This window comes from Mastigoproctus giganteus, chromosome 8, assembly GCF_048544385.1.
Source record: "Mastigoproctus giganteus isolate SK-2022 chromosome 8, ASM4854438v1, whole genome shotgun sequence".
NCBI lineage: Eukaryota > Metazoa > Arthropoda > Arachnida > Uropygi > Thelyphonidae > Mastigoproctus > Mastigoproctus giganteus.
The window spans coordinates 63,534,443-63,554,775 of record NC_143582.1 but is presented as its reverse complement, the minus strand read 5'-3'; the positions used below and the strand labels follow the sequence as shown (position 1 = coordinate 63,554,775).

Below are 20,333 nucleotides of genomic sequence, written 5' to 3'. Positions count from 1 at the left end.
CAAGCATGTGCTACACACTGCTGCTCCTGCCCACCTGGCTACGGAGGCACCAATTTTATGGCACATTAGCGTCTAAGGTTATAATGTGCCAGCAAGGGTCAGACCTACAATTACTGTAGAAAGGAAAGTTGTTCTTTAAGCTTTTATTTGGATTTCATCTACTCAAATTATTGTTTTTGGTTTAATTATGGTTTCAATCAATTTACTTCTATCCCGTATTACTTCACATTCCATTCATATTAAATACTTTGCAAACTTTTGCATACGGTAAACATCAGAAAAGAGCCACTAAAAATATGTGAATAAAGGTCCCATCTAGCATTGGTGGTTGTTGTTGCTATATGATTTATGGCACAATGAAATCCAAAGATCACTGCTCAGAACCACAAATAAATAAATGAATCAAGGTAATATCTGAATATTTCTCCAACAAATATACTGATATTTCAAATTATGTTTATGATAGTGCAGCAAATATGACAAGTGTACACGTAGAACTAATTGCAAAATTTAAAGCATACCTGCATTATTCACCAAAAACTATTAGCAGATAAATGATTAAGCTCAGAATTAAATTAACTGATGGCAATATCCATCAAAACAGTAATTTTAATAAAATCCAGTACACTTAACTCTGATTATTTGAAATATTACTGAAATATTATGCAATGAAATGGGGATCTGGACAGACAGCAAACTTATACCAGTACAAGTCTGCTGTCTGTCCAGAGGTTGTGTTAAATTATAGATGATGAGTCCTCAGATACTGTATAAATTGATACACAAATTATTCTACCTCTAAAAAAAATAACATCATGTGCACATTCAATTCTGTATAATGATTGTAGAAAATTACAAGACTTCGAAAACCTCACCGATGTACTTACAAATTTCTGGAGGATGCATATTCACTGAAAGTAAGTTATAAGAATGACATCCATTCTGATTTTGAATCACTAGAGGAATTCTTTCAGCAGAAATTGAACTTGATAACGAATGATGGTCATTGGGCAGAGATTCCCTATTTGGTGAAGAATTGCAACAGTAGTTGGATGTGTGATGAATATTAGGAGGACCCATTGGTAAAGCTATTTCGCTTGTAACAGATAAACTACTGTTCATAACATTCCCATGTAAAATGCCGCTTGGCTCAACCATCCACATGAATCTTTCCTAAATTATAAAACAAATTATAAAAATTTTTATAAATTACACAATAAAAATACCCTTAAAACATACACTATCCTACCAAAAGTCATGGGAACATCTCCGTTTACAGAAAGCAGTGTGTGGCTACAAAACTTACAAATATTTTGCCCTATAACAGCAATCAGCAGTTAGTGAAAATTTAATTTCAAACATGCACATCAAATGATTAGTACAGGAGGAGATTACTGAGTTAGAGAAAATGACTGATCAAGTAGAAAAATATTTGTGCTCTGGAATTACACATTCCCAAACACAAACTGACAAAGTGCTGAAGAAGTCCAGAGGTGACAATGAGCCCAAGGAACAGTCAAGTAAGTACAAAATACTGACCAACAGGAGTGCAACTTGAGATGACTGCTTACCTTACTTGTAATGACTGGTTACTTCACCACTGTATCCTAGAGTAGAGGTGTTTGATGTCTAGACTTTGTGGGCCACATGAACATGCTTAATGGGCATTTTAACCTAAACCTGTGATATTAATTAATGGAAAAGGAAGAATATCACAAAACTATCTTAAGAGGCCCAGTTTACTTCTATACTTCACAGACAATGTCAGTGAGAAATGTAAAATGAGTGCTTTAATTGCATCACTTTAGACTGACTGGTTCAAGCTTAAAAGTGTCCCTCTTCGCATGACATAGATCAGCATCAATCCCATCACATTATTGAGAAGGCTACTTACAAATATATGCTAAAACAAACGAGAGAGAGAGAGAGAGAGAGAATCAAAGAAAGTGCAAAAAATTAACTCTTATCCAGGCATTTACAGAATTAAAGAAGTGCTTTGCTTGATTCCTTATTGAACGGACAGCTGAATGGCTGAATTTCTTGTTCAGTTTGAGAAACAAGCATGATGATCATGGATAATTCATGAAAATTTCTCAACATGAAAGTATTCCTCTAAGTAATCCTTGCGCATTACTCTCAAAGAGATAAAAGTGGATGAAGGCAATTTTCTTCACCTGCTGCTACCTGGGCAACAGCTTTCTTTTTTGCTGTAATTCTGCTGTAAAAGCTTTCATTTTGAAAGCTTTTACAGCAAAATTTTTAAGTCCTTGATTAAACAATCATAGCCTTGAAAAAGTTTGTTCAAGTGATTCAGATAACACTGGTCACCACCAAAAATGTTTCTGACTTGAAAATAGTCAATTCTTCTTAATTTCAGCATGAGAAAAACAAATATAACATTTAAAACTCTTAGTTAGCTTGGTTCCACAATATAGCCCCTCTTATGATTTAGGGGAATATTGGTAAATACTAGGAAATTTTGGAGTCTAGAGAATAGATAGGTTGGTAACACTGAAACAGGAACTATTACAGCATTTTTTTTTTTTTTTTTTGGTTTACGGACAAAAATTACATAAAAATCCAGGACTCCATGTAAATGTGTTAACAGTCTTGACAATTTTTGTTATGTGTGTGGTGATGTGACGTGACGTGACATTTTCAACTCAGAAACACCAATTGACTCTACTTGTGAAGACAGCCTACTACCATTATTTTGGCTGTAAGGTAGGGGATGAAGACAAACCCTGGGCACCTCATATTTGCTGCAACACATGTACTGTAAATCTCCATGGATGGCTGAATAATAAAGGATGTTCAATGCCTTTTGCCATCCCAATAATGTGGAAGGAGTCTTCAAATCATGTAAATGACTTATTTCTGCATGGTGCCTCCTCTTGAGCATGGCATGTCAAAAAACAGGAAGTGAACTGTGAAATACACCAACATCCCGTCAGCTATCCAACCAGTGGCACATGGGGATGGTCTGCCTGTACCTCACCCTCCAGAAGAGTACACTTTGGAGTCTGATGAAGGTGGGGTACAGTGTGAGGAATGATGGTCAACCTGGGCCTTCAACATCACAGGATCCTGATTTTATGCCAGAACCTGAGTCGCCGAGTGAGTGAAAACAACTCTGCTCTGACGTCAATGATCTGATGAGAGCTTTGAATGTGGAGCACAACCCATAGGACTAGAGGCTATTTATACTCATCAAAGCTAAGTTTAAAAGCTGTTTTGCTCCACAATGACAACACTCTTCCTTCATAGGCCATGCTGTCCACATGAAGGAGACATAAGAATATGAAATTAATTCTGGAAGCAATGAAGCACAAAGACCACCAATGGCAGATCTGTGGAGACCTGAAGGTGACTGCAGTACTGCTGGGCATGCAGTTGGGATACACGAAGTACTGCTGTTTCCTGTGTGAGTGGAATAGTCAAGCTAGGTCCTCATACTGCAAGAGAAAAGTCTGGCTTATAAGGGAAAATTTGCACCCTGAGGGGAAAAAAAAAAAAACGTCCAGCACAATCCTCTGGTTGATCGAAGCAAAATTCTTCTGCCCCCTGTACACATTAAACTGGGACTCATGAAGAACTTTGTTAAGGGGATGAACCAGGATGAAGAAGTTTTCAAGTACCTGAGAGGACAATTTACACTGTTGAGTGATGCTAAGGTTAAGGAAGGAATCTTTCTTGGTCAGCAAATTCATGAACTTTTAAAGGATGAAAACTTTGAGCGAGTCCTCCAGGGTAATGAGAACGCAGTTTGGGAAGCCTTTAAAAGTGTTGTGCATGACTTCCTGGGAAACCGAAGAGCTGAAAATTATGTTGAGGCTGTGAACCTTCTAGAAAAGTATCATCAATTAGGCTGCACGTCACTGAAAATCCACTTTCTCGACTCTCATCTGGACTTCTTTACTGACAACTGTGGTGCAGTGAGTGACGAGCACAGTGAGCGATTCCAAAAGACATTTCAGCAATGGAAAGACGATATCAAGGGTAGGTGGAACACTTCTATACTTGCTGACTACTGTTGAACAGTAACAAGTGATGCCCCGAAAATGAAATACAAGCGACAAGTGAAAAGGTGCTATCATGAATAGGCCACATTTTGAGAAAGTACTTTCGGTTCCTGTGCAGTTTTCTTGTATTCTTTTTTTTTTTTTTTTTTTTAATGTTTTAATTAAAAACAATTGTGATTTATGGTGTACTTAGGCTGTGCTGCTCACTCAACAGATAGATCTGACCAAGTCACAGGCGTATACTTCAGCCTGATGCGTACACCTACGTATGTTACAACATGTTACAAAAAAAAAAAGAAAAAAATACACTCTCGCTCTCCCTGGCCAAAGATAAAGCTGACCTACTAGTATCCAACTTTTCTTCTAACTCATGTATTGACGATCTTGGTAAACTACTGCCTACCATTCCCAGTACACTCCATTCAATGCTTCCCATGGTCTTCCATCAAAAGGAGGTCAGAAGTATTTTGACCAATCTTGATATTAAGGTCGCGATGGTATTTCTCCACTTGTTCTCAAAACCTGTGCTCCTTAGCTTACTCCTGTCCCGTGCTACTTTTTTGTCATTTTCTTATTTTACAAGTAGGTTTTCCCTTCTGCTTGGAAATTTGCTCAAATCCAGCCAGTTCTTAAAAAGGGTGTCAAATCCCTCCCATCCAATTATCATCCCACTGCACTTACTTCTACTCTTTCTCAAGTAATGGAGAAATTGATTAACCACCAATGCTTAAACTGCAGTTGAAGCTCTTTATAGCAACCCTCTTTTTAACGTCCTATGTGGTTTGTCCTGGCCAATTTCTCATTAAGCTAATGCTATTTTATATTCAGTATACCGACCTTGAAAATAAAAGGATTTCTCTATAATAACCATATATTTCTACCTCTTAATCTGAATTTTTACTTTTTTATTATGATATTCGCATTTAAAAATGACAAAATGCTTCAAATATATTGAAGTAACTAACAGCTTGCTGCTTTACATTTAAGATTTCCCACGCTCTTTTCTCACAGTGCATCAATGAAATGAACATTGACTATAAGTTAATTTCATTAGTTAGAGTGTATGTTTATTGGTATGACTGCAAGAAAATGGATAGCTTTGCGAATCGCAGATAAAATTATGATTTTGCAGGCTGTAGCTAACAGCGTGCATTCTAAGACTGACATTTCCAAACAATTCGCCATTCCTAAGGTCACTATTCTGAAAGACTGGAAAAAGGTTGAAAGTTTACAGAAATCTACTGCACCAGGTAGAATTGCAGCACAAAAGGCAAAGTACCCGGATCTTTAAAAAGGTACTTTTGGAATGGCCAATGATGATGTGTGCAAAAAAAAAAAAATCCCTATAGATGGTAATCTTTTAAAAGCTAAGGCTGAATCATTTACATATTAAATGGATATTAAAGAATCTAAAAGTTCAAATGGATGGTTCCAGAAATTTAAGACTTGTCATGGACTGTCTTTCAAAAAAGTGTGTGGCGAAAGTGCAGCCGTGGACACTGATGCTACCTAAGGAATGGACAGAAAATCATTTAAAAAATGGTTTTGCTGACATACAACCAAAATGACGTCTTCGATGCTGGTGAAACTGGAGTATTTAATTATTGGGAAAGCCCAGAAGCCTCAATGCTTTAAAGGTTTGAAGACATTACTGACTATGTATCAAGCAAACAAAAAAGGCATAGATGACATCACAAATCTATGAAGAATGGATCAGAGGCTTAGATTGCAGGATGAGTGAGAAGAATAGAAAAAAAATGTTTGTGGATAATTACATCCCTCATTGTCAAGTAAATGATCTACGCGCAATCACTGTCAAGTACTCACCACTAAATATGCCGTCAGTTCTTCAGCCACTTGATCAAGGTGTAATCCAGTGTTTTAAGAAAAACTCAAAGAATTCTATTAAAAAAAAAAATCGTGCTGTCTTGAAAGCAAAATTCAATGCAAAATTGACATCCTTCAAGCAATGTATTTATGTTTCAGCATGAGATGAAGTTGATGAAAAAATGATTACAACTGCTTCAGACATGCTAAATTTACCACCTTGAATGATGCAATGTGTGAAGTTTCACATGCTTCTTCCTCTATTGATTGCGAAGAAGTCCGATAATAGGGAAGGAATATTTGAGCATGTGCACTGTCATGTAAACTTACAGGAAAACATAGGCTTCAAAGATTACACAGAAGTGGATGTGGGCATTGCATGTTTCAGGATATGCACGAATGAAGACTGAACTCATTGCAGATGGAATCTTCTTATATTTGTAGTGATGAAAACGAGAAACCTACTGTGGTTGAACAAGAAGTTTCAATGAAAGATATCCATTAAAGATATGAACTTTATGTCGATTTTTTTCAAGTGCAGCCTAACTACAAAAGTGAAATAACTGCTATTGTTCACCTTCTGGCGAGTCATTAATTACCTTAACTACCCTTTTTTGAATGGAATCTAGAAGCCCGAGAGAGGTTTTGGGGACGCTACCCGAGATGTGTGAGCAATATTTCATGGTAGGGTGGATTTGCAATTTGTAAAGAGTGAACAGTTGTTTGGAAAAAAAATAACACCAAAAGAAAAAGAGAAAACCCAGTTTTTTAGATGCAGAGGAAACAATATTTGTAATGTGCTTATGCCAAGAGAGATTAGAAGTCAGGGTAATCCCTGATAGAGATATATCATCTTGCATAGAAATCAGTATCATTGACGATAAGCATAGGAGCAGAAGAATTCTTTTTGCGACATATGACAGGACTGAGTGTTAGAAGGATTGAAGTCAACTAAGTTATCTTTGCCCTACTAGAGAATTCCCTGAAGATCAGCATTTAAGGAATTGGTAGTGGATATTTGAAAAGTTGAAGCTGTTTGTGCAAGTCAAGGTTTCTCAAACTGGAAGGTGCAATGCAATGTGCTATCATCAGCAAAACTATGGATAGGATTTTCAGTCAATGGAAGTAGGTGATTAATATACAAGAGGAAAAGAGTGGGGGGAAAGAATTGAACCTTGGGAGACAATAGCATTAGTAGAGAAATTAGAAGACAGAGAACCATCTACAATCACTTGCAGTGAGTGGTCAGAGAGAAAACGATACCCAGTTACAAAAAAACAAGTTGGAAACAGTAAGATCAATCATGTTTGACATAAAGGTCATATTCAGAAGACTTATGCCAAACATGATCAAAAGCCTTTGAACTGTAAAGAGCAAATGCTTGAGTTTCACCAAACTTTTCCATAGAATTTGTCCATAAATGAATAACATAAGCCAGAATATCACCAGTGGATTGACACTGATGGATCCATACTAGCAATCGTTGATCAGATGGAAGGTTTCTAGATACAGTCAAAGCGTTATATAACGATCCCCCAGGGGAATGAGAAAAACGGTCATTATATTGGAAGGAGTTATATCGATCGTTCATAAAATAGCAACAAAACAAGCTTCAATATTTAATGTAATTCTACTAATACAATATAGTATCATTTTATTTATGATATGTACTACAGTATTAAATAAGAAAATTATGATTGTACAGTGTAGTAAGGTTACAATTAAATTGCAAATTTCACTACATAGGCTACATACCTATCAAGACCTAACAAGAGAATTGTTTCATACTTTAATAATCTGTCAAAACGTGCTGATTCAATATAAGTTTCACAATATAAGATTCATGCATTTCATTGCAAACTGTTTGCTCATCACCGTATGCAAACCTGTGGCAAATACCCTACCTGTACAATAATGACCTTTTTCTTGAATCTACAAAGATGCATCACAAAGGGTCAGGCATAAAATGCCTATTCTCAGAACTCAAATATGGATCAGGAGAGTCCCTAAACATTGTGGATGCAAGTAGTTGACCTAAGATATGCCTCCCTGTTGTTCTATGACAGTGGTGTCCATCCTACGGCCCGCCATTAATTTTTATAAGGCCCGCACTGAAAGTGAACTAAAACATCAATCGCCACTGCGTATACAGGCATGCAAGTGTCCAGTTTGACTGTGTCAAACAGGTACATGTGGTTCAGTGCAGTCATATGTACGCTAAATACAGTTATGTAATTTGATATAACTAGTTCACTGCATTGAATTAATTATTAAGCTGTATCGAATTAAAAAAAATCATTCTTAAAAATGTTCCAAAATGGGAAAATCGATTTGGAGTGTTGTGTTTTTTATTCAAGGTGGACTGAAGACTATTTTTTCATTGATTACCATGAAAGAGGAATGTGTTTGGTGTGTCAGGGGACCGTGTGAGGTTTTTAAAGAATATAATTTAAAACGACACTGATTCCAATCATAAATCGTATGATCAACATAAAGAAGTGCTGCGAAAAGAAGTGTTCAAAGTTACAAAACGAATTAAGAAAACAACGAAACATATACTGAAAATGTATCAGTCAATAAATATATCTGCTGTATGTGACAGTTATCAAGTTTCACATTTGATCGCTTTTGAAAGTAAATCATTCAATGATGGTGAATTTGTTACGTGTTGTTTGTTAAAAGTTGTGGAAGAAATCTGTCCGGAGAAACGAACAATGATACAAGACATTAGTTTGTCTCTCGACAAACAATTATGTGAAGAGTAGAAGATATTGGAAAGAATTTGTTCGAACAACTTTTGGAAAACATAAAACAAATGAAATATTTTAGTGTGCCACTTGATGACAATACTGATGTAAACGACACAGCCCAACTCCTCATCTTCATACATGAAATTAATGATAATTTTGTACCAGTTGAAGATTTAGCTGATCTACAGACTATGCGCGGAACAACTAGAGGTGAAAATCTTTGCCAATCTATCGAAAAGTTAGGATTAAATATTAAAAACCTGGTAGGAGTAACAACTGGCAGTGCAAAAAATATGATTGGTAAAAACATTGGGCTTATAGGTAGAATAACCAAGAAAATGCTAGATATCGGAGCTGAAACTCTGATTGGAATTCACTGCACTATGCATCAAGAAGCTCTTTATGGGAAAGTATTGGATCTCCAACACTTTATGAAGTGGTTATTTCAATTGTAAATTTTACAAAATCACATGGCCTTAATGTGGCTGTTGAAACATCACAGAATGTTTCAATACAGAAAAGGGGAAACCAATAAAACAACTATCAAATATGGAGTGGCTGTTTGATCTTGCAATTCATACATACATTTCTAGTCATTTAAATGCTCTTAATTTAAAATTACGAGGGAAAGGAAAATTGGTCTGATTTGTTTGGTGACATCAAAAAATTTCAAAATAAGTTGTTATTATTTAAATCCCAGTTGAGCAAGACAATTTAGTTCACTTTGAATGTTGTGCTGAGCTAAAGGAGAAACACATTTCCAAATAATCGTTGCCTTTCATTATTACAATTACTTTTTGACAAGTTTGAAAGTCGATTTTCTGAAATAAAATCCCATGAAAAAACAAAAAGCTTTTGTTTGAGAACTCATTTACTTCTACGGCTGAGAACTACAATTCCAGACTGCAACTTGAAATTATTGATCTTCAAGCCAAAATACGATACAAAAATAAATACAGTATATAAACTGCAAAAATAAACTATTTGAATTCTACAAGGCTTTCCCATCTGAAGATTTTCGGCTAATAAAAGAAAATGCCATGAAAATGGCTACTTTGTTTGGATCAACGTATGTTTGCAAGCAGATTTTTTTCACTTGTAAAATCAAATAAATATTTAAAAAGAAACAGAATAACAGATGAGAATTCTTTTTTTATGAAAACCACAAACATGAGAGGTATTAGAGCCTATAGTACTGTGAACGGGTTGGAAATTGAGAAGATGAAAGAAGATATTTGCTGACACTAGACTTCAACTTCTGTAGACTGTAATTTTCAGGAAATACGTATGAAGGAAGGTTGTTCCAGAAAACGACAGTTCAATGAATAAACGAGGATGAAAAGTTGGTTCTGTGAGTTTGAAGTTGGACAGTAAATGGATGTTGGCGGCACGTGTTCGGACTGTTTTGAAAGAGGGGGGGGGGGAAGAGAGAGAGAGCGTGAGCGAGAATTATAGAAGCCAATTCAGAAGAACAGTGCCCATGGAAGTATCTGTAGAAAAGGCATGAAGCAGAAACAGTACGTCTATGAGACAGCAAGTGCAGAGACTCTGTTAGAGATGAGTCATTAATTAACCTGACTGCCCTCTTCTAAATGGAATCTAGAAGCCTGAGAGAGGTTTTGGGGACACCACACCCAGATGTGGGAACAATATTCCACGGTAGGGTGGAATTGCGACTTGTACAGAGTGAAAAACTGTTTGGAAGAAAAGTAACACTGAGAGCGAAACAGAAAACCAAGTTTTTTAGATGCAGAGGAAGCAATATTTGTAATGTGCTTGTGCCAAGAGGGATTAGAAGTCAAGGTAATCCCCAAAAGAGATATATCATCTTGCCTAGAAATCGGAGTGTCACCAAAGATAAGTATAGGAGCAGAGGATTTTTTTGCGAGATATAAGACAGGACTAAGTTTTAGAAGGATTGAAATCAACTCAGTTGTCTTTGCCCCACTGGAGAATTAGCCGGAGATCGGCATTTAAGGAATTTATTGCGGATATTAGAGAAGTTGAAGCTGATTGAGCAGGGCAAGGTTTCTCAAACTGTAAAATGGAATACAATGTGCTATCATCAGCAAAACTATGGTTAGGATTTGCAAATCAATGAAAGAAGGTCATTAATATACAAGAGGAAAAGAAGGGAGGGAGAGAACCGAACCTGGGGAGACACCAGCATTAGTAGTGAAGTTAGAAGACAGAGAGCTATCTACCATCACCCTCTGTGAGCGGTCAGAGAGAAAACTGGATAACTAATTATAAACAATAGTTGGCAAACCATAAGATGGAAGCTTGTTTAGATCTTTATGCCAAACACAATTGAAAGCCTCTGAGATGTCAAGGGCAACTGCTTGTGTTTCACTGAACTTTTTGATTGAATTTGTCCATAAATTGGCAACATAGGCCAGAATATCACCAGTGGATCAACACTGACAGAATCTGTACTGGCGATCGTTGATCAGACAGAAGGTTTTTAGATAACTTAAGAGTTGACGGTTAAGTGATTTCTCCACTACTTTAGAGAGAACAGAAGTAATTTGATGGGAGGGATTTGTCACCCTTTTTTAGCAACTAGCTGGATATGAGCAAATTTCCAAGCAGAAGGGAAAAACACCTTTGGAATAAGAAAGTGAATAAAGGTGGCATAGAAAAGGAGTAAGTTCAGAAGCGCGGGTTTTGAGAATAAGTGGAGAAATACCATCAAGATCTGGAGCTCCATCGAGAAATACCATCAGGATATAATCTTTATTATGTATTGAGATTGGCGTCACAAATTTACAACCAAATTTTAAAATTATTTAAAAATATCTAGCCTCAATCATCTAATTAAATATTAAGTTTTGTCCAGTAAAATGTTGTGTATTGTATGTAATAAAATTTTCGAATATTGCAATTTTAGGTTTATCATTATATTTATTTATTCACCTTAATATTGAGAAGTAGTGATCCTTTTCAAATTGTAAATTTTCTAAAATGAACATTTAAAAGCAAAAGTAAAGTATTTTTTTTTTAAACAAAAGTAAAGTATTAAAAAAAAAAAAAGTGATACTTTTATAATTTTAATAAAATCAAAAAAAATAAATCACTGACATAGATCTGTTTCACATAAAAGTGCTGGGAATTTGCATTTTTTTATATATAGCTTGAAACGAAAAAACAAAAAAGAAAAAAAAAAACTTTTACGAGCGATACAGAAAACGTGACACACAATTTTTCCTCGAATCACTCTGTGCGGACCACAAAACAAATCTAACTTTGAATACGCCCCACCCAGTATGGGAAAAGGTTGGATACCACTGCTCTATGAGAATATGCACCTGAAAATGTCGGGTCCCTTTTCTCGCATCTGTAGTTTGTTCAGAGCATGATGGACAAGCTACAGATGTGACTTATTTTAAATTGCAACTTCACACATACCTGACAGAATGGTGGGCAGGTAAGATTAGGCCCACATGCTGTAATTCAAACAAACCTGCCCTAGAGAATGTGAATGGGCTGCAAGTGGCAACAGGTAAATCTTTAAGAGTTGCACAACAAGTAGAGAGCTGAATATGCAATGGATGTTCACAGATAATTGTGAAATCTGTGAATCAATGGAAGTCAGTCCTGTAAAGCAGCATGTCATATTACATAATCTTTCAGTTTGATGGACACATTTGTATACAGTGATGCCTAGCATCCCTGTACACAAATGTATCCATCAAACTGAATTTTAATACCCATGGTCCTTCTTGTACAACTGTGAAGTTGGGAGGAGGAGCAGATATTGTGGCATACGGGACTTTTTTTCGAGGCATGGACGTGGTCACAGTGCATCAAACCATGAATACTTTATTCCTTTGATTTTTGAAAGGTTGATGTTCAGGACAAGTTTGCCCAACATTATGATAGTTTATAGAAATGGCCCTTATACCTTCCAACATGACAATTCTCCATGTCACAAAGCAAGGGCCATGTACACACATTTTGAAAACAATAACTTCTAAACATTGCAGTTGCTAGCAAAGAGCCCCAAATTAATCCAACTAAGCATCTTTGGGATGAACCAGGACAAAGCGAAGATGGTCTTCTTCATTAGATGACAAATGCATTAAAGGAGCAGGAGTCAAGCACAATACCATCACCCTTCTACCACAAAATTAGTAGCAAGTCTTTCAAGACACATTAGAGCAATTATTAAAGCAAAAGGTTGGCACATACTATTAATTCCTAGGGATATACATGTCCCATGACTTTTTTGTGGATAATATACATAATAATAATAATGTATAAATACTGTATATAAAGTATCTTTTCTTTATGCTATTACACAGAAAATCTATACTAAAAAAAAAAAAATCCATTAATAATTTACGCTAACTTATTATTATTCAAATCATCATGATGTTGTTATTGTTGCTCTAATTTCTGAATAATAAATCGGCTGTTTAAGAACCAGACCAGGTGAAGGTGGCAAAGAATGCTATTTTTCATAGTTTGCAATACAGTACATAAATATTACAATTTACTTACCCCTTTTATCCTTAAAAATCAGCAAAAAATAATTTAAAATTGTTCACTTTTTTTTTTATGTCACCTTTTCTTTCAATCTTTCCAATCTTTTCTGAACACAAATTCGAAAAATCCATTTTTTTTACATATATTAAAAGCAAATATTTTTAATTATTTTTTGAAAATTTAAAAATAATTTTTGCAGTGATTTATATTTTTTATCCTCTCTTATTTGAATATCATCTCTACTATTACCTTTGACTGACAGAAAGTGAAATTTCACTGATAAACCTGTGCAATTCAACACGGGACACAAACCAGACGCAATGGATCAATGGATAAAAGGATGGCTCAGTGGGAGAAGACAGAGAGTGGTAATCAATGGGTGCTGCTCTTCTTGGACTAATGTTTTTAGTGGAGTCCCACAGGGTTCGGTGTTAGGTTCACTGTTGTATATTTATCAATGATATTGATGAAGGTATATCAGGCTTAATGTTGAAGTTTGCAGATGATACAAAGTTGGCAGGGTTGTTAATGACAGTAATGGCAATGTGCTACTGCAAAAGGATCTAGATAATTTGGGCAGATGGGCTAAGAAATGGCAACTGAAGTTTAACCTTGACAAATGCAAAGTACTGCATATGGGTAGAAGTAACCCCAGAGAAATGTACCAACTGTGTGGTACTACACTTAAGGTGGTAGAAAATGAAAAAGACCTGGGAGTAATTGTGCAGTCAGATATGAAGTTTTCTGAGCAATGCAGACAGGCTGCCAGGGCAGGTCATGGGGTTTTGTTAATGATATATAGGAATTTTGCTAGTAGGGAAAAGGAGGTGATTATCCCTCTGTATAAGGCAATGGTCAGGCCACACCTTGAGTACTGCGTACAGGTCTGGAGGCCTCATTTTAGGAAGGATGTAGATTTACTTGAGCGTGTACAGAGAAGGGCAACAAGATTGGTGAGTGGAATGAAGGGATCCTCTTACCAAGAGAGGCTTAAGTTCTGCAAATTGCAGTGGCTGGAGACTAGGCACCTGCGCGGTGATCTGATTGAGGTATATAAGGCCTTGAATGGGTTGAGCACGCTGAATTCTGATGGGATCCTTCCACTTGTTCAGATTACAAACCTAAGGGGGCATAAATTCAAATTAAGAAAAGACATGTAGATTAGATGTGCGGAAATTTGCCTTTAGCCAGCGGGCGTTAATTGCTGGAACAAACTTCCATCTGTCGTTGTGGAAGTTGATAGGTTGAATAAATTTAAGGAGGAACTGAACAGGCATTTGGAGGGAATGGTGTGATTTTTTTTTTTTTTTTTTGGCTGATGCTGCATAAGCTCATACACTTGCTTTCTTGCATCAAATGCCACTGCTACTACTACTTTTCTGTGATGCAGAGCCAGAAAGTGTAACAATTGGATTTGCTGCCATAAAGCATTAAAAACATGTGCTTCAATGATTGGACATGAGAGATGCAGTCTAATTTTAAATTAATGTTGTTTAACAAGAGCACATATTATCAAGACCAGGCTTAACTTGATCTGCCATTTTATTTGCATGATAACTAACCAAGATTTCTGAAATCGTCAATGGCAAAATCAAAGAAAACACTTTCGTTGAAAGATACTGGGAGTCTCAGTTGTGTGCACTGAATAGATGAAAAGCATGACATTGCTGAAGATCGCATAGGAGTAAAAATCGTAATGCAATATGAAAAAATGTCATGAAAAGAAAATAAAAACAGGACCATTATTCAACAGAACATTTCATTTAAAACAGACAATACAATTGTGGCAAAATAAATATGATTTATTATAAATTAAATTTATATTAATACTAACACAAAGTTTAGTTAAAAATGTATGAATTATTCACGTTATATTTTATTAAATATAAAGAGTATTAAATATAAACATTTTCATAAAATTTTGCTTGTTTTTTTATGAACTCTGATTTTAAAATATTTACAAATAATTATATGCTATAATTTTGGCTTTCACTAATTTGGACTATTCCCTTCCTTCCCTTTAGCTCAAATTAATGAAGGTCTACTGTATAGCAGAATGCTCACATCCCTTTTTAATTTTTTACTTTGTAAAATCTGTAATAAATCGCCCTGATAAATGCTTTGAAGTAACTTAAATTATTATGGAGTAAAATTCTTGTTAAAATGTTTTTATTTTTATTAAACAAATTTTCATCAAATGCAGGAATCAAATGAATACCATTTTTTACTGGTATTTGTTTACAAAAATTGCCTTCAGTCAAATCAAAAAAAGAAAGGTAAATATCTCATAATGATGAACGATTATGAATTATTTTTAAAAAAATTAATTTAACTAATCTTGTTTGTATTTAACACCTTTATGTGAATGCAATCTAAGCTCCTAACAACATTACTTGGACACCAGTTAAATAAATTAAAAATTAACACAATACTCACTATAGTGAAAACAAAATTTTTAATGCACTGAATTTTAAAGATTTAAAATAAAATTTATCAAAATGGCTGAATTTGGTTGGAAAAATTTAGAAAATTTCAAAGCACAGAAGCAATTATATTTAATTTCCTTTAATGTCTATTCCATTAACCACATCATAAAATCATACAGATTAAAGAATGATAAATTGTATTTTAAGAAAGATAATTGTATTCTCCACTACACTGAGTGGAAAACGACATAGTTGGCACATTTCTCTGGGGTTAATGCTACACATATGCAGTACTTCGCATTTGTCAATGTTAAACTTTTGCCACTTCTCAGCCCATCTACCCACTTTTCCAGATCATGTTACAGAAGCATACTGTTATTAAGAACTCTTCCAACCTTTGTATCATCTGCAAACTTTGATATTAAGCTTGATACACGTTCATCAATATCATTGATAAATATACTAAACAAAAATAGGCCCAACACCGAACCCTGAGGGACACCACTAATAACATTAGTCCAAGTAGAGCAGTACCCATTGATCACCACTCTGTCTTCTCCTACTCACCCATCATTTTATCCATTGTAGCAAGTTGCCCTTAATGTCATGCTACTCCAATTTGTACAGTAGTCTTCCATGTGCAACAGTACCAAAAGCTTTCTTGAAATCCAAATATATGCTATCAAAATTATTTTTTGCATCCAGTTCCTTTGTGACCACATCATAGTATCCAATCAAACTGGTCACACAAGACTTCCCCTTGACAAACCCATGCTGTGTCTGAATTATTACTACTGTCTTGTCTAAATGATCCTGCAGTGCTTCTTTAACCAGTGACTCCATTATTTTCCCGGGAACAGAAGTCAAGCTAACAGGTCTGTAAAGAAAGATGCTACTGCTTGTTTAGCAACAGTCTTAAAATGCAAAACAAAAAAAAAAAAAACATTTCCCATAATTCATAGTATATAAAAAATAGAAAATACCCTATGATCATCTAGAGAATGGTGGTGGGGAAAGGTACACAGGGAGGATTTCATTTCCAAATTTAAAAAAATAACAGGAAAATTTTAAAAAGTGACTTCTGTCAGATTCCATATTTACACTAGCTTACATGACATTTGATTTTCACCTTTGAAGCCAAACAAGCACGTGTCTCTTGTGACAGCAGCACCTGAAACATCAACCCCCACCTTAGCATGAGGCAATAAACCATTACTAGAGGCAAATGATGCAAGAAAGAAAGCTTATGTGGCATAGAACAGTTAAAAAAAAAATAAACCTTCCCACGAAACCTGTCCATCTACTCTAACAGATGTCTCCAGTTCAACCTTAAATATAGCATGAGTAAGGATGCCATCAGCATTTACCTTACTCAATCCATTCAAAAACTGAAACACCTCAATCGCATCTCCTCCAGATGTCTACTTTCTACAGTCTTTCTTGGTAAGAGTACCCTTTTGTTCCCCTAACTAATCTAGATGCTCTTCTCAGTACCCAATCAAAGAGATCCACATCCTTCCTCAACTGCGGTTTCCAGACCTGTATGCAGTACTCCAGATGCAGCCTAACCTCCTAAATTATTATTATGAGCCATATGGTGAAAGCCTGGGGCTTATGCTGCACCAGCCAAAAAAAAAAAAAAAAAAAAAGTAACCCTGAGAGAGAGAGAGTAGAAGGGAATCACCAAGAAAGAGAAAAATGATGATATCCAGCTCAGGACCCTAGGGTGTGCCAAGCCCATACTCACCAGATGTTTTATACTAGAAAATAATCAACTCAATATCCTTACTTGCAAAACTCCTGTATATCGTTGACAAAATCCCCCATGAATTGTTCTCATAGCTCGTCTACACTACTCAGAGAATTTTGTGCCTGACTGCACAATAACCCCTAGGCTCCTTTCTTACTACACCACCTTCAGTGTGGAACCACACAGTTGGTATATTATCCCTGCTAGAAAAATTCCTGTATATCATTGACAAGATACTATGAGCTACTCTTGCAGACCGTCTGCACTGCTCAGAAATCTTCATATCGGACTGCACAATTACCCCCAGGTCCTTTTCATTCTCTACCAACCTGAGTGTAGTACCACAGTTCATACATTACTCTGGGGTTACTGCTACCCATATCCAGTACTTTACATTTGTCAATGTTAAACTTCAGTTGCCACCTCTCAGCCCATTTTCTCAAATTTCCTAGATCCATTTGCAGTAGTGTACTGTCATTAATGTCATTAACAATCCTGCCAATGTTCATATCGCCTGGAAACTTAGACATTGAGCCTGATATACCTTCATCAATATCATTAATAAATACAGAAAACAACAATGGACCCAACATTAAACCCTGGGTGACTCCACTAATAACATTAGCCCACAAAGAGCAGTGTCTATTGATTACCACACTGTCTTCTTCCACTCAACCATCCCTTTATCCATAGCAGCAACTTGCCCTCAATGCCACACTGCTCCAATTTGTACAGCAGTTTTCTTGTCCAACAGTATCAAAAACCTTCCTAAGACCCAAGTATATATCAAAATTATTCTTTGTAATCACATCACAGTATAAAATCATATTGGTCAGACAAGACTTCCCATTAACAAACCCATTCTGTGTCCGAACTATATCTGAAGTCTTTTCTAGCTGAGACTGAAGTGCTTCTTTAACCAGTGCCTCCAATAATTTTCCCGGAACAGAAGTTCTGGGGAAATTATTGGAGAAATTAACTAACAGGTCTGTAATTACTTGTGTTACCCTTTGATCCTCCTTTGTGAATTGGGGACACATTTGCACAACTCCAGGCAATGAGTACCTCCCATGAGTCCAAGGAAGCTCTAATAATAATGGCAAAGGGTTTGCTTACTTCTTTTGCTGCTTCCTTCAATATAACTGGATAGATACCATCCATCACAGGTGCATTTCTTATGTTTATTTTCAACAATTTCTGTTCCACTTTGCTCTCAGTAATTACAAAATCATTTAGCTCACTGCCAGAGTTTAATACACCTCTGATATTCCCCTCCCTCAATAACTCCTCATTTGTAAATGTGGATGCAAAATACTCATTCTATTTGTTAGCTACCTGAGCAGAATCATCAATAGTTGAACCATCGATATCAAGTGGACCAATTTGATTCATCCCTTTCCTTCTAGAGTTCATAAGTAAAGAACTCTTTGCTGCTTTTCTTTGCATCCTTTGCCAAAGATTTCTCAAAATCTGCCTTTGCCTGCCTAACCCCCTTTGCGATTTGATTACAGAGCAGCTTATATCTACCATAGGCTTCTGCATCACTTGTTAATTTATATGAATCCAGTGCATTTTTCTTCTCTGCCACATGTCTCATTATTTCATCTGACACCCATTTAGGCCTAAACCTTGAACAGTATTTCTTAATTGGTAGGAAAAGCCTAGAAGCTTCCAAGATTAATTCTTTGAATGCTTCCCATTTAGAATTTGATGTTGGTAACATCATATGTCCCACTATATAGAATTTAGAAACTGTCTCAGACCACAATAGTAACCTTTACAAAAGCAAAAACCCATCCCTTTACCCCTGATGGTAGTTACCTCTTTGAGTAAATCCCACATCAGCACAATTTGATCACTGCCGCTTAGTGTTTCCTTTATCTGCAGATTCTTAATGCACGAAGAATCACTACTGATAATCAGATCAAGAATATCCGGTTGCCTCCCAAAGATGCTGCTGTAGAAAACAATCATCCAATAAATCCACAAAAGCTTTGCTTGTGTGTGAGTGACCTACCCACAAGTTCCAATCAATATCTGGGAAATTAAAATGAGCATTAGTTGAGGAATAAGATGCAAGAAGGCAAGCTTATAGAGCATCAGCCATAAAATAAAAAAAATAATAATAAAAAATTCCCATTTCATCCATCCAGTCACTCCAAACGTTCGTCTGGTTCAACCTTAAATTTATTTAAGCTATCAACTTTCACAACAACAGATGAGTCTGTTCCAGCAAGCAACTACCCGCTGGCTAAATGCAAACCTTCCACACATCTATTATACAACTGTCTTTCCTCAATTTGTATCTATGCCCACTCCGGTTCTTAATATGCACAAGTGGAATTATCCCATCACCATTAAGCCTGCTAAAACCATTCAAGAACTTGTATACCTCAATCAGATCACCTCGCAGGTGCAAGGTGATCATATGTCTCCAGATGCTACAACTTGCAGAATTTAAGTCTCTCTTGGTAAGAGAACTCCTTTGTTCCTCTCACCAATCTTGTTGCCCTTCTCTATACTCGTTCTAGCAATTCTACATCCTTCCTAAAATGAGGCCTCCAGACCTGTATGCAGTACTCAAGGTGTGGCCCAACCATTGCCTTATACAAAGGATATAATCACCTCCTTGTCTCTGCTATCAAAATTCCTATATAACATTAACAAAATTCCATGACCTGCTCTGGCAGCCCGTCTGCACTGCTCAGAAACCTTCATATCAGACTGCCCAATTATCCCCAAGTCCTATTCATTCTCCTCCTCCTCCTCCTCCCTAAGCATAGTACCACACAGTTGGTACGTTTCTCTTGGGTTATTGCTACCCATATGCAGTACTTTGCATTTGTCAATATTAAGCTTGAGTTGCCATTTCTCACCCATCTACCTAACTTTTCTAGATCCTGTTGCAGTAGCATACTGTCTTTATGCTCATCAACAACCCTGCCAACCTTTGTATCATCTGCAAACTTGGACATTAAGCCCTGATATACCTTCATCGATATCATTAATAAATACAAAAAACAATGAGCCCAGTACTGAACCCTGAGGGAAAGTGTACATATTGTACATA

General features: G+C 36.2%; 1 protein-coding gene across 5 annotated transcripts in view; it reads right to left on the bottom strand.

The window, feature by feature from the left end:
- Positions 1–20,333, bottom strand: part of Rel (nuclear factor NF-kappa-B family member relish) — a 462,299-nt gene that overhangs the window by 338,935 nt on the left and 103,031 nt on the right. For all 5 annotated transcript variants that reach the window (XM_090380549.1, XM_090380553.1, XM_090380550.1 and 2 more), the window contains exon 2: positions 888–1,173. In XM_090380549.1, the coding sequence (XP_090236675.1) occupies positions 888–1,173 (286 nt within the window). The remainder of the gene's footprint in view (positions 1–887; positions 1,174–20,333) is intronic.